The following is a 27,827-nucleotide window of genomic DNA, read 5'->3' on the forward strand; positions in this document are numbered from 1 at the left end:
ATAACCAACGATGGCAGACTACCAAAAACCTTTTTTGAGATGACGGATAACATGGACTTGACTGATATTTGGAGAACAAAGAACCCCATGGGCAGAGAGGGAACCTTCTTTTCTGAAGCCCAAAGGACATGGACAAGAATTGACCAAATCTGGATAACTAGGGGCCTGGCACCCAAAGTCAAAAATGTGGAAATTTGCCCAAAAATTTGCTCTGACCATAATGCAGTAAAAATGGATATGAGAATAACATTGACTGGTTCCTTCAGATGGAGGATGAATGACACCTTATTTAGAATAAAAGATTCCTTCCAGTAGCACCTTAAAGACCAACTAAGTTTGTTCTTGGTATGAGCTTTTCAGATGGTATCTGAAGAAGTGTGCATGCACATGAAAGCTCATACCAAGAACTAACTTAGTTGGTCTTTAAGGTGCTACTGGAAGGAATTTTTTATTTTGACTATGGCAGACCAACACGGCTACCTATCTGTAACTGGAACCTTATTTAGAGACCAAGAGGTCATCAAGAAGGCACAAAAAGCTTTGAGAGACTACTTTGAGATCAACCTGAATACTACTATGGAAAAAAGAGTAATCTGGGATGCAAGTAAAGCCGTGATGAGGGGTTTTTTGATTCAACAGAATGCAATAAAGAAGAGGCTGCAAAATGAGAAGAAAGAGAAAATCTTGGAAAAAATAAAAGAGGGAGAGAAGAAACTGAGAGTGAATCCGAAGTCACAAGAGATTCTGAGAGACATAAAGTTATACCAAGTGCAATATATAAAGATAATAAATCAGAAAGTAGAATGGAAAATTAAACAAATGAGACAAAGGACATTTGAATCAGCTAACAAATGTGGGAAATTACTAGCCCGGCAAATAAAAAAGAGGCAAAAGTTGAATACGAATACAAATTTGATGGTGGAAGGGAAAAATATCCAGAACCCTGTGGAAATTAGGAAATGCTTCCAGAAGTACTTTAAACAGTTATACACACAAGAACCACAGAAAGAACTGGATATAGAACAATTTTTAAAGGCAAATGGACTACAAAAGGTCTCTCAAGAAAGCAAGCTAAATCTAAACTACAAGATAACAGAGCACGAGGTGGAAGGTGCCATTCAGTCTATGCAGTTGGGCAAATCTCCAGGGCCGGACGGTTTAACCTCAAAATATTATAAAATATTGAAAGATTATATAATTCAACCATTGAAAGAGGTCTGCAATGATATATTGGAGGGGGGAAAGGTGCCAGAGTTGTGGAAGGAGACTTTTATTACACTTATACCAAAAACTGAATCTGAAAATACACAACTTAAGAATTACCACCCCATATCCCTGCTCAATGTGGATTACAAGATATTTGCTGATATTTTGGCCAAAAGGTTAAAGAAAGTATTAGTGGAAGAGATACATAATGACCAAGCTGGCTTTCTCCCAGGTAGACACCTATCTGATAATACAAGGAATATTATAAATATTTTAGAGAAATTGCAAGTGAACATTAATACCAAAGCAGTTTTGATTCTTGTGGATGCAGAGAAAGCCTTTGACAATATTTCTTGGAGTTTTATGAAGAAAAATCTTCAGGGGATGGGGGTTGGTCAAGGGTTTGAAAATGGTATAGGTGCAATTTATTCAGAACAAAAGGCTAAGTTAATAGTTAACAATGTGGTATCAGAGGAATTTAAGATAGAGAAAGGTACATGACAAGGCTGTCCAATTTTCCCCCTACTCTTTATTTCGGTCCTGGAGGTTTTGCTAAACATGATTAGAAGGGACAGTCAGTTTAAAGGAATACAGGTCGGAGCCAAACAGTATAAATTGAAAGCTTTTGCAGATGACCTAGTTTGGACACTACAGGAGCCAGAACCCAGTACTAACAGAGTACTAGAACTAATTCAGGAGTTTGGTCATGTGGCAGGTTTTAAGTTGAATAAATCAAAAATGAAAATGTTTGAAAAGAATTTAACACCATTAGAGAGAGAGAGGTTTCAGAAAGAGACAGGTTTAACAATAGTGAACAGAGTTAAATACTTGGGGGTTAACATGACTGCTAAGAATTTGAACTTATTTAAGGATAACTATGAGAAATGTTGGTTAGAAGTGAAAAAAGACCTAGAAATTTGGTCAAGTCTGAAGCTTTCCTTGTTGGGTCGAATTGTTGTCATTAAGATGAATGTATTGCCAAGAATGTTGTTTCTGTTTCAATCACTGCAAATTCTGGACAAGATGGATTGTTTCAAGAAATGGCAAAGAGATATTTCTAAATTTGTCTGGCAGGGCAAGAAGCCTAGAATAAAATTTAAAATACTAAGTGATGCAAAGGAAAGAGGTGGATTTGCCCTGCCAGACCTTAAACTGTATTATGAGTCAGCTGCATTCTGCTGGCTGAAGGAATGGCTGCTTCTTGAAAACACAGACATTTTGGATCTGGAAGGATTTAATAATGTTTTTGGGTGGCATGCATATCTATGGTATGACAAAGTTAAAGTTCACAGAGCTTTTAAGAACCATATTGTAAGGAAAGCATTGTTTAATGTCTGGACTAAATACAAAGACTTACTTGAAAACAAAACCCCAAGGTGGTTGTCGCCGATGGAAGCAAAGGCTCTGAAAAAGCCCAATATGGAGGCCAAATGGCCGAAATATTGGGAAATTTTAGAGCAAGAAGGAGACAAATTAAAACTGCAAAGTTTTGAGAAACTAAAAGATAAAGTGCGTGACTGGTTGCATTATCATCAAATTATGGAAGCCTATAAATTGGACAGAAAAATTGGCTTCCAGGTGGAAAAAATCAAAATTGGAAACAGAACTGTTAGAACCTAAAACAAAGATACTGTCAAGAATGTATAACTTGCTGTTAAAATGGAATAATCATGATGAAATAGTGAAACCGGTTATGAACAAATGGGCACAAGATCTTGGCTATAGTATTATGCCAGCTGACTGGGAACAGTTGTGTACCACAGGTATGAAATTTATGGCATGTAATGCTCTAAGAGAGAATATTATGAAAATGATGTACAGGTGGTACATGACACCAGTCAAGCTTGCAAAAATCTATCATTTGCCCGATAATAAATGTTGGAAATGTAAAGAGACAGAAGGTACTTTCTTTCACCTTTGGTGGACGTGCCCAAGGATTAAGGCTTTCTGGGAGATGATATATAATGAAATGAAAAGGGTATTTAAATATACCTTTCTGAAGAAACCAGAGGCCTTTCTCCTGGGCTTAGTCGGCCAATTGGTGCCAAAGAAGGATAGAACATTTTTTATGTACGCAACAACAGCAGCAAGAATACTCATTGCAAAGTATTGGAAGACACAAGATTTACCCACCCTGGAAGAGTGGCAGATGAAGGTGATGGACTTTATGGAACTGGCTGAAATGACTGGCAGAATCCGAGACCTGGGAGAAGAGGTGGTGGAAGAAGATTGGAAAAAATTCAAAGACTATCTACAGAAATATTGTAAAATTAATGAATGTTAAAGTGATGTTGAATTGAATCTAAGTGGTATTTGGCAACAAATTATTATAAATAGGTCTAAGTGAATTGTTAACTGTTAAAGAAGAAATTATGAAAAATAGATTAATTTGCAATATGATGTTAAGACAAATGGAGGGAATAATTTGCTGAACAGAATTTTAGATTGGGATTACAAAAGAGGGAGGTGTGAGGAAGTCCAAGAAATATGTGAATGAAATTAAGTTATGGAATGTATGATGTTTCTGTTTTTTTCTTTCCTTCTTCTTTTCTCCTTCTTTTTTCTTTTTCTGTTTTCTTAGCTTTATGCTGTTTACTATCTGTCTTTATGTTATTTTGTGTATTTTATGCAAAACTCTAATAAATATATATTTTTTAAAAAAACACAAATGCTCTTTGAGGCAGGCTTATCCTCCGATGTGAAAGATGAATTGTCCCGAGCACCCCCCCTCCAGCTCGATGGATGAATTGATAAAGACGGTGCTGGCGATCGGCGTACGCCAGGAAGCGCGCGCTCCGGAGAAGCGGGAGGGGAGAGCCGAGCGTTTCCATGACAACCGCATTCCTGAAATGCCGAAGGGGCCTTCCCAGGCGACGGAGCCGATGGAAATAGATAGTGTGCGTGCGAAGTTTCAAACGCTGGTGAAGGTCGGAGGAGAGAGGGAAAGGAGTGGAAAACTACCAAGAAATGTTTCCTCTGTCAAAGGCCGGGACATTTTGCTAAGGTCTGCCCTCAACGAAAGGCCTGGCAAGGCATGATGGGGGCTGCAGGCCACGGCGAAATGGGGGAGGAAGGGCAGGTGCAGGGAAACGACAGCGCCTGGCTGCCAATCAGCAGGGGCAGCAGCCAGGCCAGCAACCAATAGAAGTACCCCAGCCTGACCCACCCAAGGCAGCTATAGCCAGAGAGGTGGTGCTAGAACTCCCGAATGGGCACCCGGTCGAGGTGAAGGCGCTGCTAAATTCAGGCAGCTCGTGTAATTTTTTCAGCAGAGACTTTGCCTTGGAGCACCAGTTCCACCTGCTGCCCTTAGATTTCCCCTTGCAGGTAACCACCATCGATGGCAGAGAACTCCTGGGAGGGGAAGTGACCCACCAGACACCGCCAATGCGAATGAGTGTCTCCAAGCACACGTAAACCATTGTTTTTCACATAGCCACACTGGCAGGACCCCCAATAATACTGGGAATGAGCTGGCTGGCTACACATGACCCAGTAGTGTCGTGGCATCAGCGGACTGTCACCTTTGGGTCAGCTTACTGCTTAGAACACTGTCTGGCGGGAAGGGAACCAAGAATGACGGTGGCCAGGGTGGCTGGGTTGACCCTGGAACAAGGAGGGGAGGTGCCACCACAATATGCTGACCTGAAGGAGATCTTTAGTGAGAGGGAGGCAGATAGGCTACCCCCCAACAGACCCTTTGACTGCCAAATCAACCTACACCCAGGGGCTCAGTTACCAGTGGGTAAGCTGTATGCCATGTCTGACCGGGAGATGCAGGAGTTGCGGCAGTTTATTGACAAGAACCTGAAGAGAGGGTTCATAAGGGAATCCAAGGCAGTGGGGGGGGGGCAGCCCGGTGTTCTTTGTGGACAAAAAGGGGACCAATAAGCCCAGGCTCGTCATAGATTATAGGGGCTTGAACCTGGTATCAGAACCTTCCCAATGCCCAGAATCGATGACATTTTGACACATGTGAGGCAGGGGAAGATTTTTACCAAGCTGGACCTCAGGGGATCCTACAACCTGATTAGGATAAGGGAGGGGGACTAATGGAAAACAACCATGTTCACCCCCCTGGGGGCCTTTGAGTACTTGGTCATGCCATTTGGATTTCAGTCGGGCTCCGCCTGCTTTCAAGGTTTCATGCACCATGTGTTGGGGTCCCTGCTGTACAAGAACTGTGTGGCCTTTTTAGATGACGTACTAATACATTCGGAGAATGAGAAGCAACACGTCAGAGACGTCAGGGAGGTGCTACAGAGATTGCAGGAGCACCAGTTGTGGGTCAAGTTGGAAAAATGCCAATTCCACGCCAGGGAGGTCGAGTTTCTTGGGTACAGATTGTCAGACAAAGGCCTAGCCATGGACCCAGGCAAGGTGAAGGCAGTGCTGGAATGGAAAGCCCCCCAAACCAGAAAGGATGTGCAGAGGTTCCTGGGCTTCAGCAACTTCTACAGGAAGTTTATAAAGAACTTTGCGCACTTGACAGCGCCCATCACAGATTGTCTGAGTAGCAAAAAAAGGTTCGTGTGGACAGAAAGTGCACAACAGTCCTTTGAAAAGCTGAAGAAGGTGTTTGCATCGGAGGAGGAGCTCCTGCACGTGGACCTGGAGAAGCCCATGAGGTTGGAGACGGACGCGTCAGACAGAGCGCTTGGAGCGGTTCTTTTGCAGCCCGGGGCCAAGCAGAGCTGGAGGCCGTGTGCCTTTTTCTCAAGGAAGCTGAGCAAGTCAGAGCAAAACTACACAGTGTATGACCGCGAACTGCTTGCCTTTCGGCGCTGGAGACATCTGTTGATAGGGGCACGGCACAAGATACAAGTCAGAACGGACCACAAGAACTTGGAATACTGGTGGACCGCACGAGTGCTCAACCAGAGACAGATTTGATGGGCCCAAGAGTTCTCCAAGTTTTCCTTCGAGATCCGATACGTGCCAGGAGAGGAAAACGTAATGGCGGATGCACTCTCCCGGAAACCGGAGTACATGGAAGGGGAGGGACCATCGGAGGCCCGACACGTGTTCCCCGAGGATCGGTAGGTGTGTGGGGGAACATTGGTTGGGAAGGGAGAACTGGTAGAGCTTACCAGAGACGATGCATTCGCTCAGACAAAAATCAGGGAACTCCGAGACGGTAGGGAAGACAAGGGAGGGTTTGAGGAAAAGGAAGGGCTATTGTATTATAAGGGGCGCTGTATGTACCAGGGGAGGCCTTGAGGGGAAGAGTACTCAAACAACTCCACGACAACCCAACAGCTGGGCATTTTGGACAGCACAAGACCATGCTGCTTGTCACCAGACAGTTCTGGTGGCCAAAGGTGAGGGAGGACATAAGAGAATACGTACGGGGATGCCATACGGGTGGGAGACCGGGTGTGGTTGTCGACCCCCGGGTTACCCCTGAAGGGAGGGTGCAAGAAGTTGCAGCCGAGGCGACTGGGGCCCTTCGAGGTCATCCAGCAGGTGAACCCCGTAGCATTCAAACTCAAGTTGCCTGACAGCATGAAAATACATCCGGTGTTCCACAGGTCCCTACTTTCACCGTACAGAGAAGGGCGGGAATTTCAGGGGCGGGAAGGAGGAACCACCACCCACCCGCAGGTAGAGGAGAGGGAGCACTGTAACCAAGCCACGGAGATAATCGATTCAAGGTGGTGAGGTCGCCAGGTGGAATACTTGGTGGCCTGGGAAGGAGCACCCCAGTCGGAAAACACATGGGTACCAGCTGATTCAATCACAGACAGGCTTCTGGTGGAAGAATTCCAGTGTTTGTTCCCAGATAAGCCAAAACCACTAGCTAGATTTTGGGAGGAAGAATTTGGGACTACAGACGAAGAAGGGGACTTTGTAGGCTTCCCTGCCTCCGAAGAAGAGGGAGGGGAGGTGTCTGAGGGAGAAGAATCAGGCCGGGAGGTGGCACCAGCGGGAAGAGATCAGAGCGGATGGGAGGCTGGGTTTGAATCCTCAGAGGACAATGAGAGCTCGTTCAGGGAATTCCCCACATTGCTGGCCGAGAGGAGAGAGGAGGTGGGATCAGAGACTCGAGCAGGGGATGAGGGGGGTCCTGGAGGGGAGGTGGATGTCAGGGAACTGCCATGAGGGATGGAAAGAGAGAGCTCCAGAGGGATTCTGAAGAGAGTCCCGGGAGGGGAAGAAGCAGCCCGTCTTCTGGAGAAGGGAGGGAGCATAGCACCAGTGGAGAAGGGGGGCAGAAGGGGGAATCGGCGAGGCACTCCCATGAGTCCTTGCCGGGAACCAGCAGGGGAAGTGAGGGTCCTCCGCCGCCCACACCGTTCTTGCGCAGAAGGCTTCCGCGCAGAGAACAAAGGTGGAGACTTGCTGTCAAGGAATTTTTATGTTGGAAGAAGTTCAAGAGACGCCCACTGACGGATTCTGCCAGCGATTGAGCGATTGAGACAGTGAGTGACTGTCCACACAGAAAGGGTTCAACCAGAGGAGCAAGCCAAGAATTGGCACCAATTTACGCACGAGCAACCCCTAGAACCATTACAGATAGGCATGTTCAAATATATAAAAGGATGTCCTATGGAGGAGGGAGAAAGGTTGTTTTCTGCTGCTCCAGAGAAGGGGACACGGAGCAATGGATCCAAACTACAAGAAAGAAGATTCCCCATCCTTGGGGTTCAATTCCTCTTTCAACCTGTTGTGCAATAAACTTCGATCTACAGCTATTTGCTCCGGTTGGTGGCTGGACTCCTTCCTTTATTCCGCAGGGACCCACGGGCTCTACCTGATGAGCTGGGTGGCTGAGCAGCCTCGCACCTGGGTCCCCCCCCCGTAACACCAAATTCACCTTTTATTGGTCAAACCTAGGAGACTTGATAGCCTTTGGGGGCATACAACACCCGGACTCTGAGCCTTCTTCCCTTGGGGGTCCGCCAGCTGGTGCCTCCCCCCCTTTCACCCAGCCAGTCCATGACAGCAACAGCAGCAGCAACAACAACAGTAAATTCAGTACGATAATAATATGCACACTGGTCCTTTGGCAGGAAGAATGATAACTTCTGGGACTATGGAAAAATACTATCTTCCCCAAACCCCAGAATAAGCAGGAGCTTATTTGGGGTTTGTGAGGGAAGATGGGCCCCCCAGGAGACTTCCCTGGTACCTGCAGCCCCTCCTTCCCCCTCTTGCAATAAGGCATGGGGGAAAATCTCCCATTAAATTAGAGTATTTTAAGTTTTCTTCAGAACACGTAGGAGGCCGCGAGAAGTTGTAGTGAAGAAGCAGTATTCAGAGATCATATGTGGGGGGGGGGGTGAGAGAGTTTGGTGCAAAAACCAGTCACATACAGATGCACCCGTCTTGCATGTTTGAGTACAGCAACTCCAGAGCATGAGCCAAGTATCGGCAGGGTAGGGGCCACATGTAGAGCAATTCCCACACTGAGGTCAAAAACACACACAGAGGCAGCAGGACTTCTTCAGTAATAGTTTACTGAGTTTTCAATGCATACAGTTCTCCCTGGGCCCCCAGTGATGCACAAAACTTTGCTTCTGAGAGCAAATCCACTTTCAGCAGTAAAAAAATACAGCACACAGGATATCTAAGTCAGGCACACAAACCGGCAGAAGGGAGCAAGGGAGGAAAGAGGCTGGAAGGACACAGGGCAATGGAGGTGTGTTTCCCTTCATGTGGTTTTGGAGGGAAGTCAGCAACTCGGCATCTGCTGGGGCTTCACGAAGCAAAGCTTTCTGCCGGCTGCTTCCAGGCAAATGAGCATCCCAGACACTGTGATCTGTGGGGTGTTGCCATATCAATTGTTTTTGAAAGGTTATCATGATGTGGTCTAGAAGCCAATATGGAAAAATATATCGCCCAGCCCTAATCCTCACTGACCACCAGAAATCCAGATAAACCCTCACCGCTTCTCTATCAAAAGGTACTTTACATCTTAGATTATAATCACATTGTTTGACATTGCCTTCAATATTTCATTACTATACAGTTTTACACATAAATTCCAGAACTTCGCATACACAACATGTGTTAATGACTGATTTCCTGCTGAGTTCATTTCTGTGAAGAAAAGAGTGGACTCCGAGAGGAAGATGTCCCACACTCCAGACATCAAAATGGGTTCTTCCATGTGAGAGTCCCTGGATGTTCCTTAAACACTCCGTTGTAAATAAAGCACTTTTTGCAATCTTTTCATTTAAACTGCTTCTCCTCTTTGAGTTTGTTGATGGTTTGTAGGGTTTCAACTCCTAAAGTTCTTCCTGTCCGTGAGTCTGTTGATTTAGAACTTCCACTAGGACTGAACCTCTATCTACTTTCCTGATATTTATAAGGTTTGGCTTTTGTGTGAGTTGGTTGACATAAATGAAGGGTTCCACGCTGACTGCAGCTCCTACCACACGCCATACATTTTAACAATTTTTCCGTCATGTGTCTGCCAATGTTTTCTAAGGTGTCCACTCCGACTGAAGCTCTTTCCGCACTCCAGGCATTTAAATGGTTTCTCTCCTGTGTGAGTCCGTTGATGTGTTCTAAGGCTTCCATTATCACTAAAGCTCTTTCTGCACTCTATACATTTATATGGTTTCTCCCGTGTGTGAGTCCATTGATGTGTTCTAAGGCTTACATTATCACTAAAGCTCTTTCTGCACTCTATGCATTTATATGGTTTCTCCCGTGTGTGAGTCTGTAGATGTATATTGAGGTGTCCACTCTGACTGAAGCCCTTTCCACACTCCATACATTTAAATGGTTTCTCCCCTGTGTGAGTCCGTTGATGTCTTCTAAGGTGTTCATTATCAGAAAAGCTCTTTCCGCACTCCAGGCATTTAAATGGTTTCTCCCCTGTGTGAGTCCGTTGATGTCTTCTAAGGGTTCCATTATCACTAAAGCTCTTTCCACACTCTATACATTTATATGGTTTCTCCCCTGTGTGAGTCCGTTGATGACTTCTAAGGTGTCTATTATCAGTAAAGCTCTTTCCGCACTCTATACATTTATATGGTTTCTCCCCTGTGTGAGTCCGTTGATGACTTCTAAGGCTTCCATTATCACTAAAGCTCTTTCCACACTCTATACATTTATATGGTTTCTCCCCTGTGTGAGTCCGTTGATGACTTCTAAGGTGTCCATTTCCAGTAAAGCTCTTTCCGCACTCCAGACATTTATATGGTTTCTCCCCTGTGTGGGTCCGCTGGTGTAATTTAAGGGCTCCATTCAGACTGAAGCTCTTTCCGCACTCTATACATTTATATGGTTTCTCCCCTGTGTGAATCCGCTGGTGTAATTTAAGGTCTCTATTCTGACTGAAGCTCTTTCCGCACTCCAGGCATTTAAATGGTTTCTCCCCTGTGTGAGTCCGTTGATGTCTTCTAAGGCTCTCACTAATACTAAAACTCTTCTCACACTCCATACATTTATATGGTTTCTCCCCTGTGTGAGTCTGTAGATGTATATTGAGGTGTCCACTCTTACTGAAGCTCTTTCCACACTCCATACATTTAAATGGTTTCTCCCCTGTGTGAGTCCGTTGATGTGTTCTAAGGTGTTCATTATCAGTAAAGCTCTTTCCGCACTCCAGGCATTTGAATGGTTTCTCCCCTGTGTGAGTCCGTTGATGTCTTCTAAGGTGTTCATTATCAGAAAAGTTCTTTCCGCACTCTATACATTTATATGGTTTCTCCCCTGTGTGAGTCCGTTGATGTCTTCTAAGGTGTTCATTATCAGAAAAGCTCTTTCCGCACTCCAGGCATTTAAATGGTTTCTCCCCTGTATGAGTCCGTTGATGTCTTCTAAGGGTTCCATTCTGACTGAAGCTCTTTCCGCACTCTATACATTTATATGGTTTCTCCCCTGTGTGAATCCTCTGGTGCAATTTAAGTTCTCCATTCTGACTGAAGCTCTTTCCACACTCCATACATTTAAATGGTTTCTCCCCTGTGTGAGTCCGTTGATGTGTTCTAAGGTTTCCATTCTGACTGAAGCTCTTTCCGCACTCTATACATTTATACGGTTTCTCCCCTGTGTGAGTCCGTTGATGTGTTCTAAGTTTTCCAATATCAGTGAAACGTTTCCCACTCTCCATACTATTAAATGGTTTCTCCCCTGTTGGAGGTTGTTGATGTGAACTATGTGTGCTAATTCAATGATGCATAGTGCACATTTCACACATTTTAATTTCTATTCCTAGTGGGGGGGAAAGGTACCCAATCCCCTGGAGTTTTGACTCTCTTCTCTATCTCCTTCTTCAGAGTGGGAAGAAAGGGAATCCTGTTTTGATTTCAAGGAACAGAACAAAGGGAAAGAGCTCCATTAGCACCTTCTCCTATTTCAACGTCTCCTACATTCCCTCACCTCCTACCCATGTTCCCAACATTCAGGAAATGAATATGCAATTATGTCAAATGATAGTAATGCATCATCAACCTTTCCTAATCCTCAACCAATGTTCATAAAGCAGCATTATTTTTTAAAGAACGATGTGCTGTCTGATCTCGTGCCCGTCTTTTGACGCAGGACTATCCTAAAATGACACTGAAAAGCAGGATATTCAAGGGAAAATGATAAACTGTACTTAGTGGAATATGTAGTACCTTGGGAATGTAGTATTGATTCACTAATGGCCTGAAGTTGTGTTATTTCTGGGGACATGAATTTATGCCTGTTCTGTCTTAAATATTATAATCATATGATGTCATGGGGTGTTAGGGGAGCGGTAGTACCTTTGGTGGGGGAAATGTCATGCACCTTACGGGGTAATTTATCCACCATTGGTCCCCAGCCTGCACTCAGCTCTCACCTGTTTCTTCCAGAAGCCACAATCCCAGGAAAGGCTTCAACTGGCTGGCAAAACCTGGCTGTTCTCAAATCCTTGGTGTATTAGGGAATTCTGTTGAGGTGAAGGCAGGCCCTGGTGGATGGAGAGGATGAGAACAACAGTGAATCCCACAGTCAAGAAGGCATATGTCAGTGAATCCCACAGTCAAGAAGGCATAATGAAAGTCCTGTTCCTGGAGCTTTTGGGGGTGCAGGACCAGGAAAGCTTCTGCCACCATAATCCTTCCAGTTGGGATTCAGGCCTCATCATGCAACAGAAACTGTTCTGGTTGTGCTGCTTGATGATCTCTGATGGGCTAGAGTCTGAGGGGGAAGCTGTTTCCTGGTTCTGCTGGATCTCTCAGTGGCTTTGGAGACCTTTGACCATGGTATCCTTCTGAACCCTCTAGGGGTGCTGGGGACCCTGCTATGCAGTGGTTCCCCTCCTTCCTCCTGGGCCATGTCCATAAAATGGTGTTGGGGGATGAGTGTTCAGACCCCTGGGCTCTGTCCTCTCCCCATGTTTTTTAATATCTATATGAAGCCGCTGGGAGAGATCATCAGGGGTTTTTGGCTGGGTGTTCAGAGGCATGTGGGTGATACCCAGCTCTTCCTATATTTTAAATTGGAACCAGTGAAGATAGTGAATGGCCTGTGTTGGTGGCCTTGGTGGTTTGTGGATAAATGGCGGCTAACAGATTGAGGTTGAATCCTGACAAGACAGAAGCACTGTCCCTGGGGGACAGGTGGCAGGCAGACCCTACCAGCCTGCAGACTGTCTCACTAGGGTGGTCAGTGCTCTGGTTACCTCCTGCTTGGTCTACTGCAATGCGCTCTACATGGAGCTACCTTTGAAGGTGAAACAGAAACAGCAACTAATTCAGAATGTGACAGCTGGACTAGTAACTGGGAGCAGCTGCCTAGACTACATATCACTGGTCCTAAAGGATCTTCCCTGGCTCCCAGTGCATTTCCAAGTGCAATTCAAACTGCTTGTGCTGATCTTTAAAGTGTCATGGTTGCATCTTTCAGGCAACAAAAGTATTGATCTGACATATAGAGATCATTCCTAGTCTATTGGTTCAAGAAGGTTCTGGTGGTGTGTGAGTCAAAGCTGATGTTTTCTCTAGCTGGAGCATTTTAGCTGCTAAGGGAGTTTCCTTTCTGCTGAGAGCAGGTGGTGGGATCAGTTGTTATGAGGTTATGCTGAACCTTCCTTGTTTTGGGAACCATTAGAAGCTGGCTTAAACTGGAGTGAGCCAAGCTTGTTATCCAGTCCCAAGATTACTCTGACACTGAATTGTTTATAAATCGCAGTATTGAAAGGCACCTGGTCCCACTTCCTATTCTGCTATTCTCTACTCTTCTTGTGTCTTTCTTACTTGAGTGCTGTTTTGCTATGCTGTGTTAGGGTTTTACTGTAAATTCAGTTTTTGATTGTTATGATTCATTGCCTTCAATACTAAATTTATCTGCTGAATGGATTTTTTGCTGCCTCTGAGTGTTTTTTCCTATTCTGCTAACTATATGTCGGACTTGGAGATCATTATGGAGGAGCAAGATCGGCGACCTAAAGCCCTCAACCACCTTGGCCCTGTAGACCTGAAGGAGCGTCTCCACCCCCCATCCTTCACTCTGAACACTGAGGTCCTCCTCTGAGGTCCTCCTGCTGGTCCCCTCTCTGTGATAAGTGAGGGTACAGGGAAGCAGGCAGAGGGCCTTCTCGGTGGTGGCGCCCACCCTGTGGAACACCGTCCCTTCAGAGGTCAAGGAAATGAACAACTACCTGACATTTGGAAGACAGCTGAAGGCAGCCCTGTGTCAGGAGGTCTATAATGTTTGATGTTTTCCTGTCTTTTATATCTACTGGAAGCTGCCCAGAGTGGCTGGGGAAACCCAACCAGATGGGCAGGGTATAAATACTACAATTATTATTCTTTTGTGGTTTTCTTGTAGTTATTTTGAAATTCATACTGCAATATTAGCTCAAGAAATGTTATGGGTGGAGAAAATCACAGGGTTGCCATAAACTATAATCCCACCCACAAACTCTCATTCACACACAGTCTGTAAATTTGGGGACGTCACACACCTCACCTGTGCTAATACTGGCAGTCTTTGGCCTCCACAGGCACATCTGGTGTGTAGAGCCTCCAGCCCCAGGCACTGTCTATCTTGAAAATGGGTCCTTTGACTGGGAAGATTCATGCAGTCACTGTCATCGGATGCTGAAGGATTGTATCTCAGCTTGTCAGTCACTCTGACATTGCCTACAAAGAATAGGGGGAACAGAAATGTTTTCGAGGTGCAACTTCTGTACCAATCCTGAGAGCCATTCCATGGACTCTGCACCCGTTTCTGATGACAGGTGTACATTATCCTCATCCTCAGCGGAAAAGTCGCTTAAAGATGGAAGCCTGAGAGAGAGGGAAAGGTTTCTGGCTGCTTCCTGGGTTGGATTGCGGAAACCAAGAGCCGCTTCTGAGAAGGCCTCCCCCCCTCCCCTCTTCCTCTGGGGATTTCCTCTCCTCTCCAGGGGACCAAGGAATGGACTGGGCAGAAGCGCTGTGTCTGGACAGGGCAGGGGCTTATGGGGTGGGAAGAGGATGGAGATTGCAGGAAGGGGTGGGGAGACTGGACCCCCCACTTTCCAGGGATCCCTCTCTGTTCGCCCTGAAGGGGGGGTCGATTCCTGGGAGGGAGGGAGGGAGAAGCCAAGGCGGCCCCTCCGGAGATTCATCGTGGGCGTCAGGATGGAGATGTCTCCCCAAAGAGTGGTCTTCCTCTCCCCCCCCATTGCTGCGCTTCCCTGACCCGGGGATGCCCCCTCCCTTCTCCCCCCACTTCCATGACCCCCTCTCTTTCTCCCGGAGTCTCCCCTGCACCCAGACGCCCCCTTGGCCCGGCTCACCCCTCGCCCTGCGCGACCCATCTCTCCGTCCCTATTGCCCCCCAAGATGAGCCAGGGAGGGACAGGGGGGGTCTCTATCCAGGCGCCTCCCGCACCCCTTAACCCTTTCCTGGCCCGCTTCTCTCCGCGCCCCAGGGATGCCTGCACGGGGGAAACGGGGCCAGGGAGTCCTCGTGGGGGGGCGCCCCATCTCCACCCCTGCGAGGAAAGCCCCCTTCGCAGCACGAGTGCAGGAATCCAGGCCCCACGGAAGGCGCTTTGGGGAGCTGGAGGGGGTCTCTGGGTCCTTTTCTCCCTCCGACCCCTTTACCTCTTTGTGCTCGCTCCCGATCCTCCTTTCCTTTCCTGCAACATCCACGTGGGTGGGGAGGATTTACCTGCCGCCCCTCCTCCCCTTTGAGAACGCGCACGCCCCTAGAGCTGTGGGGCAGAGCAGCAATCCGGAGTGGAAGCTCCACTTCCGGGAGACGCAGGCAGGTAGGGAGGGGGCTCACACCCCCCCCCCATTCCTGGAACAGAAGAGCCGGATTGGAGGAGGAGCAATGTATTGGGGGAGGGATTTGGGATGGTGGGGGCGGGGTGAGAGGAGGATGTGCAGGGAGGGGAGGGAACGTTTGAGTGGGGGGGGGAGGAGAGGAAGGTTCCCCCCTTCCTTTAGTGGATTGGAGAGCGGGGGAGGGGCTGATCCCGGAGATCCAGCTGCCAAGTGGGTCCCGTCCCTCCTACAAGGTTTGCATGGCAACATCCTCCCCTCCCCCACCCCACGAGCTTAGATCCCTCCGTGTTTTAGGTCTTGGTCTGTTCAAACCAGGAATGGAGGGGGGCAGTTAAACGACTCCCCCCCCCCAATCCCAGCTCCCCACCCCAGCCTCTGACTCAGGCCAGGACAAGGACCGTGGACACAGGCCCCGTCCCGGCACAACAGCCAAGAGGCTCAGAGAAGCAGCCGATACAATTGTAGCCAGAAGCGGATTCCACGTGTCAAGGGAGAAATCTGCGGACGTGTTTGTACGCTTGGGGGAGTATGGCTGCCTTGTGTCAAGTCTCCCCCCTTTGATAGTCCTTCCCTCATGGTGTAAAATAAAAGTGGAACGGTGCAGATCCGATGTATGGCTGATTCTCTATGAATTTATAACAGAAGTGTTGCCTATGTCGTGTGTGTGTGTCGTCGTTTTTGTACAAATTGAATGATTGGGGGGGGGGTTCCTGCCACACATGAATCCCAATCCCAAAGAAGGGCAGGGCCAAAGAATGCTCCAACTACCGCACAATTGCACTCATTTCACACGCTAGCAAGGTTATGCTTAACATGCTACAAGGAAGGCTCAAGCAGTATGTGGACCGAGAACTCCCAGAAGTGCAAGCTGGATTTAGAAGAGGCAGAGGAACCAGAGACCAAATTGCAAACATGCGCTGGATTATGGAGAAAGCTAGAGAGTTCCAGAAAGACATCTACTTCTGCTTCATTGACTATGCCAAAGCCTTTGACTGTGTCGACCACAGCAAACTATGGCAAGTTCCTAAAGAAATGGGAGTGCCTGATCACCTCATCTGTCTCCTGAGAAATCTCTTTGTGGGACAAGAAGCTACAGTTAGAACTGGATATGGAACAACTGATTGGTTCAAAATTGGGAAAGGAGTTTGACAAGGCTGTATATTGTCTCCCTGCTTATTTAACTTATATGCAGAATTCATCGTGCGAAAGGCTGGGCTGGATGAATCATGTAATAAAAAATTGAAGGTCTTATATATATAATAAATGTTCATAAATGCACCAACCAAGCACATACATAGATATGTGGACCACATGTCTGGAGCAGCACAGGAAGACCGTCCTGAAACCATTTAGACTCCCAAACTGACCAAACGTTTTCTCTGCAAGGAGGGAGCGGGTGAGGGAACCTTCCCATTGTCTCAGGAATTGGGAAATCACCATCTCAAAGGTATGATCAGACTACCAGGAAAGGGAATCAGATAAGGCATTATCAGATAACCTGGCAGACAGGAAAAATGACAACATTCAAATTTCTGTTGTAGACCACCTTTTCTGTGATGTAGGTATGATGTATGTGGGGGGGTGGTCTTGGGTTATGCCCCTGCTGTGATGTATGGAGGGGTGGTCTTGAGCTCCAGGGCAGGGAATTTAAAATGTCTATATAAAGGCAGGCACACCTTTGTTCTGGGTCCTCTTACTTTCCTGTGTGTGAGGGGAGCACCCTGTTGCAACAGATCAATAGAGATCAGGCTTACTAGCTGCTTTGCCTCTCAATATTCCCTGGTTGCCTCTGTTGTTTTTTCCTACCGATGGAGAACCTACAAGGGACTCTATAAAGGGCTCTTGTGTCCCCCATTAGGGAAGAAGGGCAGCTTTTGTTTACAACAGATGGCACCCCAGATGAGACCTTCGGTTGCCCGATTCTGGGGGCAAGGAAGGACTGGTGATCCAGCGCGCACCAGGCCACCAGTCCTCTAGTGACCCCAGGGTCTGGAGAGAACTGGAGTTCCAGCGGGGCTAACCAGAGGAATCAACACTTGATCAGGCCGGCCACAAATTGATTTATTTTTTAAAATAATCATTATTGATTTAAATTACACACATATACAAAAAATTTGGAATATCATATTGCAAAAAAGAATATTTTAAAAAAAGTAAGAAAAAAGGAAAGAAGAAAATACAGAAAAACAAAGAAGAAAAAGGAGATTTATGTGCATAAAAAAACTTAATCTTCCTAATTAAATAAAAAAGACTTCTGACAAAATGAGTCTTCCAATCATTCTCATTGTACTGTTTATACTGTCGTTTTTTTCGCACAGTTTTATATTCTTTAATATTGTTCCGGTCTACTCCACAAACGGTATTTGTTGTGTTTACAAGTATCACTCAAGTTCTGCTAATATGGTGTGGTTGGTACAATATGTTCTTTTATAATCCTTAAATATTCTCCATTCTCCAAATATTTTCTGGTTCAATACTCCTCTAACTCTTCCCTTCAGTTTTGCTAGTTGTAAATATTCTAACATGAGTATATAGCTTCTCTTGGTGATGTCCACAAGGGTATTTTTGGCTCAAGTATTCCTTTATATTTATTCCAGATTTTATTTCACATGGCTCAAAAATCCCCTGTGGACCTTCACTTTTTCGTATATTAAAGAAGCGTGCCATCCAGACAGATTCTCGTGGCCTTCCAAGTCTAACAGGTCCGTATCTTTTAGTGTAATCCAGTCTTTTATCCAAACCAATCCTGCCGCCGCATGGTAGAATTCCAAATCTGGCAATGCAAAACCTCCTCTCTCCTTTTGATCTGTTAATAACTGGCGTTTAATTCTCAGTTTCTTGGCACTCCATATAAATCTAGATATTTCCCTTTTCCACTCCTTAGAACAATTCATTTCTCCTAAAATGGGCATTGTTTGGAATAAGAAAATCATTTTGGGGAGGATATTCGTTTTCACAACCGAGACTCTTCCCCAGAGTGAGAGATGGCGTTTAGTCCAGGTTTCCATATTTTTAAAATTTTCTTTCCATACTTTACTAGAATTATCCTAAGAAAAATTTAAACTTTTTTTGAAATCCAGATCCCTAGGTATCTAACCTTATTTTTAGTTTCCAGACCTGATTTTTCTAGAAGTTCTTTTTTTTTTTTCTTCCATTGTGAGGCCTTTTGTCAGTAATTTAGTTTTTTGGTAGTTTATTTTCAGCCCCAGGCCAGCCATGAATTAATCTAGCAAAAGACCCCGGGGTGGCCAGGAGCAGCGCATGCGGACGTGAGTCTAGGAATGGAGAAGATTGTGGGCGGGATTCTCTGAAACACCCAGCAACCCAGATTCTCATCCTTGGCTGTCTCTTTTGCTTACGGTCTTCACTCCCAGCCTTCCTGGCAAGAGGTAGCGAGGAGGGGGAGGGGAGAACGGGAGACTTGGGGTTCTGCAGTTAGAGAGGCAATGAACTGCAAGGGGAGAACGCCAATCAAAGCTGTCATTCCCTGTCGGGGAACCTGAGATCTGAAACTTTTCCTTTTTCCCAAGGAAGATGCCCCAAGGCTGGTCCCAGTGGCCACTTTGGATAGCAAGGGCCTTGGGCTCGGTTTCCAATTTCTCTTTTTCTCCTAAATGCAGCTGCACCGGCAGCACCAAGATCCGGGAGGAAGTGACTGGTGCGCGTCAGAGCGCAGGGCGCTTACAGCTCCTTTCCGTTCTCTCTGGAGCAGCTGGATTTGGCATTGGCCTCCTCTGGGTCTCCTGGCCCCCTCCTCTCCTCCTTCCAAGCCTGAACTGCTCTCTGCCCCAAACTCTTCCTGCTCACGAAACCCTGTTTCCTCCTCAGCTTGCAATATCTCCCCTTCCGGTCTGCTCCCTTTTCTCCCTCTTTCTGCTCATCGCCATCCCACCACCAGGAAGGCAGCCCTCCTTCAGAAACACCAGGAGAGTAAATAGACAGTTCTCTGAATGGAGAGGAGCAGAAAGCGGAGTCCCCTCAAGACCAGTATTGGGACCTGTGGCTTTTCAACTTGTTCATAAATGAACTAGACTTAGGAGGGAGCAGGGAGGGGGCAAAGTTTGCTGATGGCAGCAATTTTTCCAGGGTTTTTCAAACAGAGAGAGATTGCAAGGAGCTCCAAAAGGACTTCTTCAAAGGGAGTGAATGAACAGATACAGCTCATTGTCAATGCGATTAAAGTGGTGCATTTTGGGACAAAAAAACAACACCTCTTAATATCATGTACAGGCTCATGGGGTCTGAACTGGATTTCCTGTGTGTTCTAGGAGACCAGGGGAGAGGGGAGCTGGTCACAGCAGGAGGGGGAGTCTCCCTGGATGCTATCTTCCCCAAACTCCTGAAAAAACAGGAGCTCTGGGGTTGCCCCATGGGGTTCAAGAGTGAAGATGCCCCCACCAGGAGATTTCCCTGGTACCTATAGCCCCTCCTTCCCCCTTTCGAAATTAGGCTGGGGGGGAAATATCCCATTCAATTTCAGTATTCTTCATGACCCGCAGGAGGCAGCGATGAAGTTCTGGTGAAGAAGCAGTGCTTGGAGATCATGCGGTGGGAGAATGACAGAGTTTAGAGCAAAAACCAAAGGTACTTTCATCTAAAGTTATACTCACCATTGTGAGATGCTGCCTTCATTATTTCATTATTATACTGTTTTACATATAAACACCAGAACTTCACATATACCTCTTGTTTTTAGGAATGATTTCCTGCTGAGTTCATTGCTCAGAGTGGACTCTGAGAGGAAGGAGTCCCACACTCCATACATCTAAATGGGTTCTCCCATGTGAGAGTTCCTAGATGTTCCTTAGATAAAGGTAAAGGGACCCCTGACCATTAGGTCCAGTCTTGACCGACTCTGGGGTTGCGGTGCTCATCTTGCTTTATTGGCCAAGGGAGCTGGCGTACAGCTTCCAGGTCACGTGGCCAGCATGACTAAGCCGCTTCTGGCGAACCAGAGCAGCGCACGGAAACGCCGTTTACCTTCCTGCCGGAGCCGTACCTATTTATCTATTTGCACTTCACATGCTTTCGAACTGCTATGTAGGCAGGAGCTGGGACCGAGCAATGGGACCTCACCCTGTTGCGGGGATTCGAACCACCGACCTTCTGATCGGCAAGTCCTGGGCTCTGTGGTTTAACCCACAGTGCCACCCGCGTCCCTGTTCCTTAAATACTCCATTATAAATGAAGCATTTTTTGCAGTCTTTTCATTTAAACTTCTTATGCTCTCTGAGTTTGTTGATGGTCTGAAGGGTTTCAACTCTTAAACTTCTTCATGTCCATGAGTCTGTTGATTTTGAACTTCCACTAAGAGTGAAACTCTATCTACTTTCCTGATATTTATATGCTTTGTCTTTTGTGTGAGTTTGTTGACATAAATCAAGGGTTCCACTCTGACTGAAGCTCCTTCCACAGTCCATGCATTTACATGGTTTCTCCCCTGTGTGTCTGCTGATGTTTTCTAAGATTTCCATTCTGACTGAAGCTCTTTCCACACTCCATACATTTAAATGGTTTCTCCCCCGTGTGAGTCCATTGATGTGTTCTAAGTTTTCCATTCTGACTGAAGCTCTTTCCACACTCGATACATTTAAATGGTTTCTCCCCTGTGTGAGTCCGTTGATGTAGTCTAAGGCTTCCATTGTTACTAAAGCTCTTTCCACATTCAATACATTTAAATGGTTTCTCCCCTGTGTGAGTCCGTTGATGTAGTCTAAGGCTTCCACTATGACTAAAGCTCTTTCCACACTCGATACATTGATATGGTTTCTCCCCTGTGTGAGTCCGTTGATGTTTTCTAAGATATCCTCTGTTCCTAAAGCTCTTTCCACACACGATACACTTATATGGTTTCTCCCCTGTGTGAGTCCGTTGATGATTTCTAAGGTTTGCACTCCGATTGAAGCTCTTTCCACACTCCATGCATTTAAATGGTTTCTCCCCTGTGTGAGTCCGTTGATGTCTTCTAAGGCATCCACTATTATTAAAGCTCTTTCCACACTCAATGCATTTAAATGGTTTCTCCCCTGTGTGAGTCCGTTGATGATTTCTAAGGTTTCCACTCTGATTGAAGCTCTTTCCACACTCCATGCATTTAAATGGTTTCTCCCCTGTGTGAGTCCGTTGATGATTTCTAAGGTATCCACTATTATTAAAGCTCTTTCCACACTCAATGCATTTAAATGGTTTCTCCCCTGTGTGAGTCCGTTGATGATTTCTAAGGTTTCCATTTTCACTAAAGCTGTTTCCACACTTGATACATTTATATGGTTTATCCCCTGTGTGAGTCCGTTGATGGTTCCTAAGGCTTCCATTCTGACTGAAGTCCTTTCCACACTCCATGCATTTAAATGGTTTCTCCCCTGTGTGAGTCCGTTGATGTCTTCTAAGGTATCCACTATTATTAAAGCTCTTTCCACACTCAATGCATTTAAATGGTTTCTCCCCTGTGTGAGTCCGTTGATGATTTCTAAGGTTTCCATTTTCACTAAAGCTGTTTCCACACTTGATACATTTATATGGTTTATCCCCTGTGTGAGTCCGTTGATGTTTCCTAAGGTTTCCATTTTCACTAAAGCTGTTTCCACATTCGATACATTTATATGGTTTATCCCCTGTGTGAGTCCGTTGATGTAGTCTAAGGCTTCCACTATCACTAAAGCTCTTTCCACACTCCATACATTTATATGGTTTCTCCCCTGTGTGAGTCCTTTGATGCTTCCTAAGGCTTCCATTCTGACTGAAGTCCTTTCCACACTCCATGCATTTAAATGGTTTCTCCCCTGTGTGAGTCCGTTGATGTTCCCTAAGGCTTCCATTCTGACTGAAGTCCTTTCCACACTCAATACATTTATATGGTTTCTCCCCTGTGTGAGTCCGTTGATGCTTCCTAAGGCTTCTATTCTGACTGAAGTCCTTTCCACACTCCATGCATTTAAATGGTCTCTCCCCTGTGTGAGTCCGTTGATGTTCCCTAAGGCTTCCATTATCACTAAAGCTCTTTCCACACTCAATACATTTAAATGGTCTCTCCCCTGTGTGAGTCCGTTGATGCTTCCTAAGGCTTCCATTTTCACTAAAGCTCTTTCCACACTCGATACATTTAAATGGTTTCTCCCCGGTGTGAGTCCGTTCATGTTTTCTAAGATTTCCATTTGCACTAAAGCTCTTTCCACACTCGATACATTTAAATGGTTTCTCCCCGGTGTGAGTCCGTTCATGTGTTCTAAGACTTCCATTTTCACTAAAGCTCTTTCCACACTCGATACATTTAAATGGTTTCTCCCCGGTGTGAGTCCGTTCATGTGTTCTAAGTTTTCCATTATTACTAAAACTCTTTCCACACTCGATACATTTAAATGGTTTCTCCCTGGTGTGAGTCCGTTCATGTGTTCTAAGGTTTCCATTATCCCTAAAGCTCTTTCCACACTCCCTACCCTGAAACGGTTTCTCCCCTGTGTGAGTCCGTTGATGTTGTCTAAGGTGTCCACTCTGACTGAATCTCTTTCCACACTCCATACATTCATATGGTTTCTCCCCTGTGTGAGTCCGTTTGTGCACTTTAAGGTTTCCACTCTGACTGAAGTTCTTCCCACACTCCCTGCACTTAAAACGTTTTCTCTCTCTGTGAGTCCGCTGGTGTGTTCTAAGTTTTGCATTGAAAGAGAAGCTCTTTCCGCACTCCATACCTTTAAATGGGTTCTTTCCTTTTTGTGTTCGTTGATGTGAACTATGTGTGCTCATTCAGTGAAGCATATTCCACATTTCACACATTTTAATGGCTATTCCTAATGAAACGAAAGGTGCCCTGTCCCCTGCTATTCTGTCTTCTCCATCACCTTTTTCAGAGTGGGCAGAAAGGAAATCCTGTTTGGGCTTCAGGAAAAAGAACACAGAAAAAAAAGGACACATCAACCTCCATTAGCACCTTCTCTTATTTCAACATCTCCTACATTCTCCCATGTCCTCACCATGTTCCCAATTTTTAGGAAATGAAAATGGTATGATGTCAAATGGTAGTAATGCATCAGCAACCTTTTATAATCCTCAATCATCTTTAATAACACAGAATGATCTTAGAATACCGTTGTCCTCTGAGACTGCCTTTCTTTCTTTTTTCTTCTTCTCTCTTTTTTTAAACTTTTATTTTGCTTTAAACAAGTACATGTAAACAGGTACTTAGAAATATAGACAACCAAAATGACAAAGAAAAATTCCTTAATAGTAATGGGAAAAAAATGAAAAAAGTCTACAAAAAATATTGAGGTACATGACACAGAACATAAGCAACTATGGGAAAGATAAAAGAAAAAAGAAAAAGAAAAAAAGAAAAAGAAAAATGAGCCTAAGCAGGAAAGCTCATCTATTGTACACTTCCGTCAAGCTCACAACAGATCATTATTCTTATCAATTCTCTCTATCTGCATTCCAAAGGAATCCCTCATCTTGGTATCAGGGAGCATTTCTCTATGCGGTATCATTCTAAACATAGCCAGATCTTTCTTGTTGAGCCCTTGTCCCCTACATAATTATTTAAATATTCCTATTCTTCTTTCACCATTTTTTAAGGTTTATCTCTTATTGCATCGGTCAGCTTTGCGAGCTCCAAGTACTCGCACAATTTGACTACCCATTCCTCTTTAGTGGGTATATTTTTATCTTTCCAGTGTTTTGCCACTACAACCCTTACTGCTGACGTTGCGTACATAAATAGCCTAGTTTTGTTTTTGGGAATAGTATCTGAAACCATTCCTAGTAAAAATTATATGGAGAGACGACCAATGAGTGACGCAAGCAAAAATCAAGTTAGCGGAATTTTTCGAGATAAATGGGAAACAAAATGCAGACATAAATGTAGTTTAGTAAAGCGTACATGAGGGGTCTTGGAATACAACAAATGGCTAGACTGAAGAAGATAAAAGACAATAATATCCAAGAGCTAACTAACCAGATAAGAATTAATGAAAAAGAGTTGATCAAAAATCCAAAAAGTCATGAAATATTACAAAAAATAAAGATATTGCAATCCCATATCTCTCGTATATTAAATAAGGAAGTAGAAAATTAAATTAAATGGGGAAAACAAAGGTATTTTGAGTCCGCCAATAAGCCCGGTAAGTTGTTAGCATAAATGAAAAGCAAACAAAAAAAGTTATAAATAAAATTTTGGACAAAGGAGAGGAAACAACAGACCCAGTAAAAATAAAAATAAAATTCTTAAACTTTTATAAAGATTTATATAAACAAGAACATTTAGAGGTTAATAAAATGGAAGAGTATTTACAACAAAATAAATTACCAAGAATTGAAAAAGAAGAAGTTGAGGCCCTAAACTCCAATATAGAAATAGATGAAATGGCACAAGTAATAAAAAAAAATGAAGAGTGGCAAATCGCCAGGTCTTGACGAATCACATTACTGTATTATAAGAACCTGGAAGAAGTAATCCTCCCTATATTACAAAGAATAATGAATAATATACTGGGAGGGAAAGATATACCACAATCATGGAAAGAAGCACTGGTCACTCTAATCCCAAAACAGGGAGTGGAGTTGACAGACATGAAAAATTATAGACCAATCTCCCTGTTGAATACAGACTATAAAATATATGCTGGGGTGATGGCTAATAGATTAAAAAAGACTCTAAACAAAATAATCAGCAGAGACCAGGCGGGCTTCTTACCGGATAGACATATAAAAGACAATACAAGAATAATAATTGACCTGTTGGAATATGTGGAAATGAAACCAAGTAAAAAGATGGCCATGTTATTGGTTGATGCAGAAAAAGCTTTTGATAGAGTATCATGGAATTTCCTATTGGAAACTTTCAAAGGTCTGGAGAAAATAATTAATGGAATTAGGGCGATATATGATAACAAAAAAGCAAAACTGCTAATAAATAACGAGATCACCGAAGAGTTCAGCATCGAAAGGGGGACAAGACAGCCCTCTCTCCCCACTTCTTTTTATTGCCACCTTGGAACCACTTTTAATAGTAATAATAATAATAATAATAATAATAATAATAATAATAATAATTTATTATTTATACCCCGCCCATCTGGCTGGGTTTCCCCAGCCACTCTGGGCGGCTTCCAAAAGAATATTAAAATACTATGATACATCAAACATTAAAAGCTTCCCTAAACAGGGCTGCCTTCAGATGTCTTCTAAAAGTCTGGTAGTTGTTGTTCTCTTTGACATCTGGTGGGAGGGCGTTCCACAGGGAGGGCGCAATAAGAAAGGATAAAAATATAAGAGGAATTAACCTAGGAACTCGATACTACCAAATTAAAGCCTTTGCCGATGATGTAATCGTAACCACTTAAAATTCAGTGGAAAGTATCCAAAAAATGCTTGCACAACTGGAAGAATTTGGGAAAGTCTCTGGGTTCAAACTGAATAAAGGAAAATCCAAATTATTAATGAAAAATTTACGTAAGTTGGAACAAGAGCAACTGGAAAATACAACAGGTTTAAAGGTAGCCAATAAGGTAAATTATTTGGGGGTTTGGATCACCAATAAGAATATAAACTTATATAAGGACAATTATGAGAAGAAGTGGAAGGAAATAAAAAAAGAATTAGAGACTTGGGGAAAATTAAAATTATTCCTGTGGGGGAGAATATCCACAGTTAAAATGATGGTATTGCCAAAGATGATTTTATGTTCCAAACAATACCTATAATTAGAGGCGTAAAGTGTTTTAAGGATTGGCAGAAGGACCTTGCCAAGTTTATTTGGCAAGGGGAAAAACCACGCATAAAATTTAAGCTAGTAACAGAGTTGAAGGAAAAAGGAGGCTTCGCGGTCCCTGACCTTAAACTGTACTTTGAGGCAGTGTGTTGGACATGGATTAAGAAGAGAAGAAGAAGAAGGAGGAGGAGAAGAAGAAGAGTAGTTTGGATTTGATATCCCGCTTTATCACTACCTGAAGGAGTCTCAAAGCGGCTAACATTCTCCTTTCCCTTCCTCCCCCACAACAAACACTCTGTGAGGTGAGTGGGGCTGAGAGACTTCAGAGAAGTGTGACTAGCCCAAGGTCACCCAGCAGCTGCATGTGGAGGAGCGGAGACACGAACCCGGTTTCCCAGATTACGTGACTACCGCTCTTAACCACTACACCACACTGGATATTAATTAAAAACACGGAAGTCCTAGATCTGGAGGGATGGGATATTGTGTACGGGTGGCATGGCTACATAGGCTATGACAAGGTTAAATCCTGCAAAGGATTTTTAAATCACATTGTGAGAAGGGCATTATATGAAGTATGGGAGAGGAGTAAAAAATCAGTAGTAACCAAAACACCATGGTGGCTGTCACCAATGGAATCTATGTCAGTTCACAGGATGAATATGAACAGCGATTGGCTAACATATAAGGATTTAGTAGAGGAAACAAGTAGTGATCCGAAAATAAAGGGCCTAAGCGAATTGAAACAGAAGGGAATAACCTGGCTGGAGTGTTATCAATTTAAAGCTGCCCTTGAAAAGGATAAAAGAACCAAAAGATTTGACAAAAAAATATCCTATCTGGAGAAGGATATTTTATATAATAATCAAAAGACACTTTCTAAAATGTACAAACTACTTTTGAATTGGCAAAGAAAGGAGGAAGATATCAAAGAAATTACAGTAAAATGGGAGAGGGACCTGGGACATACGATCAAACCCAATATTTGGAACGAATTATGGACTAAAAATATAAAATTCACGGCTTGTTTCCTTATAAGAGAAAATCTTATGAAAATGTACTATAGGTGGTACCTGACCCCTGTAAAACTTGCAAAAATAAATAAATCAAATAATAACAAGTGCTGGCGATGTAAGGAACAGATAGGAACATACTACCATATGTGGTGGTCCTGTCTAGGGATACAAAGATTTTGGAACATGATTTATGAAGAGATAAAGAGATTGATAAAAACTACATTTAGCAAGAATTTTTACTCTAAGACTGCCTTTCAAATCAAGTGGTTGCCCCCGTTTCCACCTCTAGATCTTCATGAATCACCTGCACAGTCCCACTGACCTCAGGAGGTCCATGTGGACCATTATGTGAGACCCAGGCCTTCATCTTTTCCAGGGACTGTGGTCTGGGTCAGTCAGAGAACTAGTGGCAAGGCTTGGTGCTTGGGGTCAGCTGAATGGGTGCTCAGGGAAGCTCCTGTTCTTGGAGATGGACCTCTGTCCTCATGCCTCACATTGCATGGAGAGAGCAGGAGAAACAGAAGGAAAGCAGCTGGCACATGGGAATCCCAGACGGAAACACCCACCCCAATGGTGCTTATTAATGATGACGTGCTGCCTGAACTTGAGCCCGTCTTCTGACTATCCTAAAGTGACACTGAAAAGCAGGACATAACTGTACTTAATCGAAGATAGCCGTGTTGGTCTGACACAGTTGAA

The 27,827-nt window shown here is 44.5% G+C and overlaps 3 protein-coding genes across 7 annotated transcripts in view; all 3 read right to left on the bottom strand.

Annotated features, from left to right (window-relative positions):
* The window catches only part of LOC310686837 (uncharacterized protein), a 225,745-nt gene that overhangs the window by 195,677 nt on the left and 2,241 nt on the right, over positions 1–27,827 (bottom strand). For all 3 annotated transcript variants that reach the window (XM_083461176.1, XM_083461177.1, XM_083461178.1), the window contains exon 2: positions 11,987–12,097. The gene's annotated coding sequence lies outside the window, so the exon portion shown is untranslated. The remainder of the gene's footprint in view (positions 1–11,986; positions 12,098–27,827) is intronic.
* On the bottom strand, positions 8,650–27,633 carry LOC310688155 (uncharacterized protein). The gene is made up of 3 exons (XM_083464278.1): positions 27,451–27,633; positions 20,731–23,276; positions 8,650–9,449 (listed from the first exon to the last, which is right to left on the bottom strand). Exon 2 carries the CDS (start codon positions 23,151–23,153, stop codon positions 20,835–20,837), a length of 2,319 nt encoding a protein of 772 aa, XP_083320404.1. The 5' UTR covers positions 23,154–23,276; positions 27,451–27,633; the 3' UTR covers positions 8,650–9,449; positions 20,731–20,834.
* The window catches only part of LOC310686879 (uncharacterized protein), a 34,182-nt gene continuing 15,004 nt past the window's right edge, over positions 8,650–27,827 (bottom strand). For 2 of the 3 annotated variants that reach the window (XM_083461345.1, XM_083461344.1), the window contains exon 2: positions 8,650–11,457. In XM_083461345.1, coding sequence (XP_083317471.1) covers positions 9,581–11,272 — 1,692 coding nt within the window. In that variant the 5' untranslated portion in view covers positions 11,273–11,457 and the 3' untranslated portion in view covers positions 8,650–9,580. Of the gene's footprint in view, positions 11,458–11,909; positions 11,978–27,827 lie in introns of those variants that run through there. The other variant, XM_083461343.1, reaches the window with a different exon arrangement.

This window comes from Podarcis liolepis (genome assembly GCF_965112155.1).
Source record: "Podarcis liolepis genome assembly, chromosome: 10".
Lineage (NCBI taxonomy): Eukaryota > Metazoa > Chordata > Lepidosauria > Squamata > Lacertidae > Podarcis > Podarcis liolepis.